The following is a 10,351-nucleotide window of genomic DNA, read 5'->3' on the forward strand; positions in this document are numbered from 1 at the left end:
GAACAATTACTAAGTTAGCATCGTGGCTAACTTGGATGCATCGCGGCAAAAGAGCTGCGCCAAGAATAGCATCCGTAAGCTCCATGCCTGCGGTATTGCGCAGCTTATTTCGGTTGAGTCGGCTATCGCGCGGAGAAGGATCATATCCATGTGCACAAACGAAGGATGATATATATCCGTTAATAGCTTGGCGGCTCTGGATTTGCAATCTATGCTCACAACTCTTCAACTTTCCTATTGTTTCAAGTATCTCACCGGTAAGTCTACAAGGTACAATCTGACAGGAAGCGCAGGACGATTTGAGTTTCTCCTCATACGATTTCTATCTTTATCGAGAGATAGTTTTTTTTCGAGACTTGGATCTTCAAATCTTCGTTTCATGCTAATTATATCGCATTGTATGCTATATTCGAGTTTGATGTACGTTATGAGTCGGCTTCGAGGTGTCCATCACGCGAGTATATTTACCACCGATAGTTCCTATGATCAACTTAAAAACCATCAGATCATCCTCTCCTCTTTGTCTCTTCATCAACACAAACCAGCATCCTAACAATTTGGATAACTTTCATTCCTACACTCCTTTTGTCATCAGATTCTAAGTTCCCTTTTCATTCGGCTCTCATTACCCATCAACACTCCCTCAATATGAAGTACACAACAGCCTCGGCGATACTATTGTATCTCGCACTTACAGACTTGTCGTTTGGGAGGAGTATTCCAACACGCGAGCTACACGAGCGACGAAATGGGCTTCCTGGTACTACGAATCAAGGTTCGACACTCCCATATAAATATACCATTGCCAGTTGATCTAATAGCGTTCCAAGATGTTACTTGTAGTACTGAAGAGTGTGGTCAGCTGAGCCAGCTCCTCCATCTTAGCCTTCCTATAAAGCGGGCTGACTTTGTTCCAATCGAGTTCGAGCCCCCAGAAATAGTTGCGCCAGGAGAGGGTGCTGGAGGAGAGCACGGCATACCTGAAACTACTGGTCCGGCACCAGGAGAAGGGCCCGGAGGCAACTCAGCTAGCAACGAACACCCAGACACAGAGCACGGTGGTGTTGGGGAGGCTACAACAAAGGACCCAGGATCTCCTCCGGCGGGTAGTGACGCTGGCTCTGCAGACTCCGCAGCTAGTCAGGGATCAATTTCTACCTCCGACGAAGACTTCCCACAGGCGCCAACCCGATCAGATCCCCCAGATCTTGCACAGAACGGATACTTGGTCACGCCCCACGATGGCCCCATTCCCAATACATTTGATATCAACAAACCCGGAACTTCCTCACCATTAGACATCATCGAGTTAGACACAGATACAGACAGTCTTGGCATCAACTTCGCCAATAATGGCGAAGAGGATAAACTCAATCCTGGAAAGCTCCCTTTGCGCAGTATCGGTACTAGTCTCTGGGCCTCAAAATCTGGCAAAGCTATGGGCGATTTGAAAAGCATCAACTACCAGCAGGTCAAGAACACGGAGATGGAGGCCAAGTTTCCCCAGGCCTACGCTGCACTCCAAAAGGTCTTTCCCACTGCGACGAGGCCTGAGCCTGTGATATTGACACCTAGTGGGAGGGGATCCACAGTTGTTGGAAATGATGCGGCGTTCGATTTGATTACGGATTCGGCGTTTGGCGGCGGCGCGAATAAAATGTTGGCGGAGACCAAGGGTCTTGAAGGGCGTGAGATCATTAGTATTGAGTTGTTCCCTGATGCGGATGTCGATATACAATTCAACTTTTGATCGTGGATTTTATCGGAAACTCAGGAGTGGAGAACTAGGAAATCGTTGGGGGTACTCGTATAGAACACTGCTTTGGAAGTGCGTAGAGGAGTTGTGGGATATTAAGTAACCAGGGTCTATTTTGGGTAGCAGGCGCATTGTTTTTTTTTTAGGCTTCAGGGGGTTCGTTTCCTTTGCTAGGTTTATTCACATTTTCAACTCATCTTTTCTCTCTCATCGTTAGGCCTTTAAGAGTACAGTTTGCAAATAAAATCCATATTGTGGAAGTAGTGGACTAGTACGGAAAGAAGCTGCACTAGAATCAAGCTTTCACCTTGAAGCCAAGAGGTCTTGGAAAAGCTTGAGACCTGACAATGCTCAGATTCCGGGGACGAGACTCAACACCTGTGCGCGGTGTGGATAAATTAATCAACCAATCAATGTCTAGATTCACTGCAGTTTGCTATCGCTCGTAACGTTGTTGTTCCCCTGGACCTCCCACCGTATGAACGCTCGGGCCAACCGCAGATCTATTTCGGGGCTCACTCCACTCGCTTCGCGCTTCAACGTCTTCTAAGCCTCTTACATGATACATCCGTCATTCCCAACGATACTGCTGACTTAAAGTTCGACATTGACTTCACTGGCATCATTTTATTTTACTTCCATTTATACTTCCATTCATACTTCCATGCAATACACCTTAAGGTCAACCACTCGTCATATAGGTTAAGATCCAGCAAGATGGAGCTCCTCGACCTGCCATCTGAAATTCTTCACATAATCTTAGTTCATGCCTCCTTGCTTGGTATCAAAAGAGCCTTGAGATTACGACTTGTGTGTAGCACATTTGCTGGTGCGATTTATCCTGCGCTTTTCGAAACTCGTTTGATGGATCGCGAACATGCCATCGGTACATTCCGTTGGCATCTCGAGAATCAACACGGCGCCGAGAAGCTGTGGCACGAATACTTGGTACATAGAGTCATGGGTGAACGAGATCCAAGTGTTGGACGGTTTGTCGAAATGCGACAGACCGCGGAAGCTGCCTGCAGGGAGACTGCAATTGACCTGCACACTGCCGTCGATGGCATGTGCTGGCTCGCTCTGAGGCATAGAAGGGAGGAGAAGGACCGCGAATTCCGCCAATGGGGTCCAACACGCCCAAGAACGGCGAATTTAAATCTGAATCTGATGGCTTTCGCCGCTTATTTTGGCTTAAGGGATCTTGCCGAAAAGCTGATCGATGGCAATCTCCCAACAATGCACAATTATCTGTTTGCGCCGCCAATGCAGGTTGCTGCACAAATGGGTAACGTCCCTATATTGCATCTTTTCCAGGAAGCTCTGCTCAAGTCACAAAATGAAATATGGAAATTTGAACCCTGGTCTGTCACTGGTGCTGCGATTCGAGGCGACCTGGAGGTTCTCAAGCTAGCTCTTCGACCCCATACGACAACCACTCAAGGTGAAAATGATGGCAAATACGCTGACATCGATGGCCACATGTTAAAAAAATTCAAATGCACATTAGAGACTGGTAGAGAAATTCTAAACATTAGGCAGTACGCATCTAATCCCGAAGTCTACGACTACCTGGCTGGTGTACTGGACGAGACGGAGTTTGAAGGGGACGTGTACCAGGAGCTAAAGGTCCATTCACTCGGAGGCAACTTGCCAATGGTGCGTCATCTTCTAGATCTAGGCGCACCTATTGAGCATCCGCAGGGGATCGAAACGCCATTGGTCATGGCATGTCGAGGGCTGCACCTTGATATAATTGATCTTCTGCTAGACCGTGGCGCCAACCTTCACTTCAACAACAAGTACTTCCCGGTCTTCGCTTTTCACGAGGCAGCTATTGCTGGTAGTCTATCTCTTGCTCGGAAATTACTAGACCGGGGTGCAAATCCTAATCGAGCTGAACCTCCGGGCCAAGCTGGAGGTTCGCATGGAAAGTACCCGGCTCTATGGTGGGCATTCGAAAGGGAGAACACGGACATGATTAGATTGCTCCTAGAGCGAGGAGCCACTTTCGACGGCCGGTACAAGGATTGGATTGGGAAGTCACTTGCTGAGATGACCTACTACCTTGGGTACCATTCGATGAACAATATCTTGCGGAAGGATCATGGGTTTCAGATTCCTGGACCTCTTCATGACCCACGCAAACAGAGAGGACTTGGTTGGTTCAAGTGGGGTGAGGCAGTGACTAGATACCCGCGAGCTTCGGATCGAGAATGGTGCGCACAATATGAAAATTAACGGAAATAATCAAAAATACCTAGTATCAGTTCTCTCGCCGAAATCATTCGTCATTGTTACCTCGTGTTTTCCTATTGAGTTTACTCGATTAGTAGGCATAGGTATAGGTATAAGAGATTTTCATGTCTCAAACCCCCCTCATCCAACCCTGAGGTGCATATCATTTGTGAGGCAAGTTCAATATTGGTAATATAGACTCAGAGACTACTTTAGGAGTTTACCTACAGTACGGAATACGAGACTATATACCAAGTCTATAGCCAAATGTAATGTTTAGGCGTGATGGCCGCCGGATAGGACGGAGGTGTGGACTGAAGATCTAAAAATATTACCTGAACTTTTGGGACAGAGTGGAGATGAATAGCTAGTCTATTAAAATAAATACAACGAAAAAACTAACTCATCTTTCCCAATCTCAGAGTACACATAGGCTAATGGCATGCTTTACCGTACTTACGAAGCCGCATGTAGTTATATGGGAGAGGTGTGAGAAAGCCTGCGCCAGCAGAGATCGCGGCTGCAGCCCAAAACCCAGGATTCTGGAGATCCACAACCCCACCCATTAGATGGTAGTCAACGACATTCTGAACCGCCTCCATGGACAGCATTGAGACCATGCTCATACCCGCAGCTGTAGTAGCTGCCGCCCGCCAGCCTAAACGATCTAGTCCATACCGGAGCAATATCGTCTCGATAGACAACGAAGAAGCTAATCCTGATGCCACTGCCGATTATGTTAATAACTATATAAACTCAAGGGCGAGATTCAAGTAGTCTTACTGGAAATACCCATGATCGTGTAGATGCCTAACTCGGGATGTTGACTTTGAAGGAACCACATTGCTGAGAAGTCCCCCAACGTGCAGCCGATGAGACATCGCAGGGTATTGATTCCAGCTCGTTTCCATAGGGCACGAGAATTCCAGTAACTAATCGAGAATGCGGAGTCTTTAACGGAAACTTTGGACTCTGGATCTTTTCGACACGTTGAGGGTTGTGGGTTGGTCGATCGGACAGAGCCCTTTAAGTGATGAGTGTTTTGCGAACGCTGATTACAACTAATGGACGTCTTTGCGCTACTTTGGAAGCCGGCACAAAGGCGCTGAACTTGGAGGTAGCGACTCCCCGACCTTGACGAAATCACCATTCCTCTAGGAGCCATCTTCGAACCTAATAAGAAACGGGATGATCCAAGAAGCGTCATCTCCTATTGTAAGATGATTTTGGTGGGCTAGTGACAACTTTTTCTCGGTGGAGCGGTTGTTGTGGTTTGTTGGTAGTAGGCAAGGGCGCGTGGGAAGATTAAGACCAGTCCAGAGACGATCATTCGAATCACGTTATGACGTGTGAGACCTTGTCGACGAAGGCTATCAACAATAATTAACACTGAGAGGACTGAGAAAATAGGGCGGAGGTTGTTGAAATATGCAGCAGATGCAGATCCAATAGATGTTAGATCAAGCAGAGTCTGGATGATGTTAATTGTCTTGAGCGAGGTCATAGTAAGATGGAATGCTAGAGGGGGCGTAGAGCCTACCGGAAGCCAGCAGCACGAGCTGTGTAAAAGCGCAGATAAAACTGGTGAGAGAGAGGAGAGCCAAGATATGACGGATGATTGGGGTTCAGGTGAATCAGACAGCGAAGAAGGTTTGTTATGAGAAGGAGACGTCGAGTCAGAGGGTTCACAGCACGAGGGCATGGCTCCTTTATTTCGACTCGTGCTTGCCTTGTATTTTTCAAAGGGTGAAAAACAGGGTAAGACTATTTACTTATTAAATGGGCAATTTGCGTTGTGTGGAGTAGATGTTGCGTGTCGAATGATGTTGATGCCTCGTTGCGCGTTTTGTGCGGATTGCGGATTGCGGATCAAACACGACGCTAAAAGGAGCACAAATATCGCGTCGCTTAAGGACCCCTGTTATGACCCTTACTAGCGCTGTGTGTAAGTCTGCTAGACGAAGGGATAGCGACGGCAGCTGCCTCCTCCTGGATTATATTAAGGACCGGTTTTACTAGTAGGTGTCGTGTCTTTCTTCCTCCTACAAATCGGATCAACCTAATTAGCTTATAAGTATATGCAAGTAACACGTACAAGTCAAATATGGTTGTAGTAAAAAAACTAAGAGAGGGAAGGTTGTTGTTGGTTGCGAAATTGCAAGAGATCGTTTACTAGCAGCCATCATCAGAATGCATGTCCTTTTAGAAAACTCAAAGGTTGACCCTGCAGCCTGCTAAGGATATAGCATGTCCGTTTTGGCAATGCTCTGGATAAGGGTTTCAAACGGGGCAAGCGCACAGACCAGCTTTCTTGGTCGCGTCTTGGAGTTCACCTGATTTACGCAATAGCTAGTTTAAATACCGTATATCGGCCATTGTCGTTTGTCATTACTAACATCCCTAAAGTGAGCTATTGTTGGCTTACCTGTCAGTGTCTAACTTTGACGCTTGTCTAGACTAGGATCTCCAAAATGATGGATGGCCGCTGGCCATTTTTGGCGCCTGCACAACTGTAGTTGTGGGTCGCTGCGGGGCCGTGGAGTAGAGAACTGTGATGTTAGGTCTCCCAATGTGCTGTGGAACACTGAGAATAGATTGATGCTGGTGGTTTTGAGCGGTCAGTCTAGTGCCGTGCCCCTAGGTTAATGCTACTTCCGTTTTGCGTCTTACTTTTTATCCGACTGCTCATATCCTTTGGTATTATTTATCATACTCATAGATTTCGACGAGAGTACGGGCTGTTGTGTGTTGGCCGCGCGCTAATGCTACACGTTGTTGGCAGCGGGCAATTTCCGAAGTTGTCGACAAAGAATGCTCATTAATTCTCGACTTGTGGAAATCATTCCTCTCCGTCACTCGCGTGCAAAAAAGGGGTTTCTTTCTTCATGAATTCGTAGCTCTTCATGAACTACGATCTTCACCACCAACCATGACTTCCAAGCGGGCCTGTACCAATTGTCGGCAATAGAAGGTATGTATTCTCTGTGATTCTGTGCTCATTACTGATGTGTACAGTCATAGATCCGGTGCATCATCGACGAAAATTCATCCATTTGCTCCTGGTGCCAGCGAATGAAGCTATCGTGCTACCTTGATTTGTCTGAGAAAAGATCTCGGAAGTGGACGTAAGTTGTAGACCCTGTTGGATTCGATCTACCCCTGCGTACTCATTAGCTGGGCAAAAGCCAAGAAATCGATACTGCACAACCTCCAAAGCGAACCCTGGTGCCATATCCTGTCGGGTTGGTAAATTCTGGGCTCTCCATTTTTCTATCAACTCCCCACATTGTATCTTATGAACCCATCGCAATTAGTAGTGCTGGAAGTTAACAGCACTATAATAACTACAATACTACAATTCCTAGGTGTGGCCACTTCTTAGGCCGTAGCTAGTAATAGAGAACGACCAACTAATCAATCCATGCTATCAAATAAACAGTTCGAATATGGCGAATAAAACGAAACGTGGATTGAAGACTGATCGAATTCCTAGAAATAAAAGATTGTGTTCTTGGATTTTAGCTATGCAATGTAGGAGGAACGTAGATACGGAAAAGCCGAAGAATAGAGTATTCGGCGCAATAAACTCCCATGACGGCTTGAAATGAAGCATTGTATAAAAGTTCCGCAGCGGTTATCCGATCCTGAGGATCATAAGAGAATCCTTTTAGCAAAACGGACAGTACGTGAGTACGCTCAGTCGAACTGACGTCAGGGCGGGCTTGTGAAATCATTGCTTCAAGGGTGGACTCAGGCTTCTTCCTCGGATCGTACCACGAAGCGCCAGTTCTGGTGGGTTGGTGGTAATAGCCGTACCAAGTTTGGGGTAGTAGGCCGAGAGACTTGATATACTTACCTAGCCTCTTACTATTAACTCCTCTACTATAATAGTACAAAATCTAGTATTCTCACCGAATTAGTCAACCTTTCGTTAGTATAATAAATTATACACTATATAGAGATATAGTAATCGAAAAGTTATTAAACTAAATAAATATTTTAATATTACTTGATAGTCCGACTTATAATATTAGGATATATATTCCGTTCTTGTACTAAACCCAAAGACTATCTCGAATCTTTCTATATATCTATATTATTAATCCAAGTTAGCTTTAGCCTCCTCCGCTTCAGTAAGTATTTCTAGTAATTCTTTTGCCTAATAACCTTATAAAGTCTCTTGTAAAACACTGTCCTTCTTCTATTAACTCGAGAAAGCTACTATCTTTTACTATAGTCTCGAATAAGTATACAACGAACTATATAACTATACTCTTTAAACTATTTATATCCTGCCTAATCTTATTATCTTTAGTATTACTATTACTAGTAACTAAACCGAATAAAATCAATTACTTTCCTTATCTAGTTTCCAGCGACTTTGAAAGAACAAAGCGCTTAGTGTAATTTGTCAAGAGCTAAAATACGTAAATCGGTAATGTCGTACCTGTCAGCGAAGATATATACTCTTATGTGACAAAAGAAGGGCCCAGCAGTGTTTTCGCACACTTCCAGCTTTTCGCGTACTAGTAGTCGAAATTTCGGGCTAACTACCGAGTAACCGCGACATTTGAACTCGCCCCAAAGAATCTAAATAAGTACTTTATAACTGTAGTATCTACAAGGTTTCTCAACACTATCAAAACCACCAAAAGAGGTAGCGACCTTTTTCTTCTTGTTCTTAGAAGTCCCGAAGCAGCGATTATCTACTACAAATTCTTCTGTAGACAGAGGAGCTTCTACTCTCTCGACTATAAGAATAGCTAGAACGAGCGGACGTTGTACGGGTGTGTAGTCCCCTATATAAGTATATTCGCAGAACCCAACAAAACTTTATTCGTCTATATCCTCTAGTATTGTAATTCCGTCCGTTACTTCGCGTATCAGCTTATTCATTAATACAGCAAGCAGGGCCGAGGCCTAGAATAAAGGCCAAGTCATGAGTATAAAATGGTTCACGTTTTCAGGTATGTTGTTCTCTGCCGAATAATCCCCTCAGTCCTTACCAGTCTTCCTAAAGGTTATTTGATAGTTAAACATGATTTGCTCTTATTATTAGCCGCGAAGCAACTCAAGGACGGAAACATGTATCGTTTCCCAACTCCCTAGGGGAGAAAAGTGTTACAACAGTACCCTTAGCTACTGGCTCTGATTCGAATAACCGCGCTACTGCTAGAAGATCTCCCAATTGCTTGTGTCGTCCCTTCGGTAACCCCTGCCATCTGGTTTCAATTCCGCGCACTTGTCAAAAAACCGTTCCGTGAATCCTCGCTACGTGATTCTGAAGGTGCATCTTGTGCTTCAAGGACATCCGACACACCTTGTACCTAATCTCTATCACTAATGTTGGAAAAATGTTTCCGCTAAAAGTGCTTAGTTAGGTCTCCCGGACTGGCAAATGGATACACGCGCTTCTTGAACGGCAACAAAAAACTAAAATGGTAATCTTAGCTTTATTTTGAATCCGCAGACGTTGCGTGGTAGCTGATTAAATTTTGCCATTCATCTTGTAGAGTGTGCGTTTGCCGGTATTATCCGATGTGAGCCTCCATTTGCGAGTCTAATTCAGATAACAGTTGAGAGACAGAGGCCTCTAGTTCTTCATTGATGTCGATTTCCTTCTCTGGAATCAAAAGAAGTATGTTGTTTCCGTTAGCGATCGCAGCATGGAAACACACTGTAGGGCCAGAATATTCAAGTCGGTATCGTATACACTCTTGATCGAGGTAATACTCTAGCGGGTGGGCGTTATCCTCGTTAGCGATCCATGATAGATCTTCTAGAACTGCCCTATCGCATCCTTCATAATCAGTATTGATATCCGTCAGATCTGCATCGCCAACACCGGTACCAATATCTATTAAGACTGTATCTTCGGCATCGGTATCAACATCCGTCGGCTCGGTATTAACATCGTGCTCATCCTCTATATCGAAGCAGCTCTCAACGTCCGATTCATCGCTGGAGAAGCTTCAAAACGTACAAATCATCTTCCCTAAGCATGACTTGTCCTGGTTGGCTGTCTACACTCTCCGCGACCGGGAGGTTGATGCATAGGTGAGATAATAGACCTGCATTCACAGACCCAATGCAGTTGAGAAAGGATTCAAGGGGGCCTAATCCATTCGGGGCCCCTCTCTTCGCACCAGAGCCTGAGGACGAATAGGGGAGCCACGGACATAAATTTCCGTCGAAGAAAGGGAAAAAGGCTAAGAATGGCCCGTTAAGCCCGTCCAGAGTTGTTCCAGAGCCGCCGACACCTGCATTCAAAGTGTTCAACTCTCTTAAATACACTCTCTTCTAATGTCGATCCAATCTTTGTACTTGCAAAACCTTCTATGGACGACGGTCCTGTAGAGT

The 10,351-nt window shown here is 45.3% G+C and overlaps 4 protein-coding genes across 4 annotated transcripts; 2 read left to right on the forward strand and 2 right to left on the reverse strand.

The window, feature by feature from the left end:
- Nucleotides 1-648: 648 nt before the first annotated feature.
- BP5553_10256 (uncharacterized protein) lies at nucleotides 649-1,750 on the forward strand (the record flags this gene model as incomplete). Its single annotated transcript, XM_032018879.1, has 2 exons — nucleotides 649-775; nucleotides 831-1,750. The coding sequence occupies 2 exons, from the start codon at nucleotides 649-651 to the stop codon at nucleotides 1,748-1,750; spliced, it is 1,047 nt and encodes a 348-aa protein (XP_031864903.1).
- Nucleotides 1,751-2,473: 723 nt separating this feature from the next.
- Nucleotides 2,474-3,994, forward strand: BP5553_10257 (uncharacterized protein; the record flags this gene model as incomplete). Its single annotated transcript, XM_032018880.1, has 1 exon — nucleotides 2,474-3,994. The coding sequence occupies one exon, from the start codon at nucleotides 2,474-2,476 to the stop codon at nucleotides 3,992-3,994; it is 1,521 nt and encodes a 506-aa protein (XP_031864904.1).
- A 431-nt stretch (nucleotides 3,995-4,425) lies between these two features.
- Nucleotides 4,426-5,156, reverse strand: BP5553_10258 (Uncharacterized protein; the record flags this gene model as incomplete). Its single annotated transcript, XM_032018881.1, has 2 exons — nucleotides 4,426-4,718; nucleotides 4,775-5,156. 2 exons carry the CDS (start codon nucleotides 5,154-5,156, stop codon nucleotides 4,426-4,428), a joined length of 675 nt encoding a protein of 224 aa, XP_031864905.1.
- Nucleotides 5,157-9,522: 4,366 nt separating this feature from the next.
- BP5553_10259 (uncharacterized protein) lies at nucleotides 9,523-9,994 on the reverse strand (the record flags this gene model as incomplete). The annotated part of the gene is made up of 2 exons (XM_032018882.1): nucleotides 9,523-9,952; nucleotides 9,975-9,994. 2 exons carry the CDS (start codon nucleotides 9,992-9,994, stop codon nucleotides 9,523-9,525), a joined length of 450 nt encoding a protein of 149 aa, XP_031864906.1.
- Between the last annotated feature and the right edge of the window lie 357 nt (nucleotides 9,995-10,351).

This window comes from Venustampulla echinocandica (assembly GCF_003357145.1).
Source record: "Venustampulla echinocandica strain BP 5553 chromosome Unknown scaffold_14, whole genome shotgun sequence".
Classification (NCBI taxonomy): domain Eukaryota; kingdom Fungi; phylum Ascomycota; class Leotiomycetes; order Helotiales; family Pleuroascaceae; genus Venustampulla; species Venustampulla echinocandica.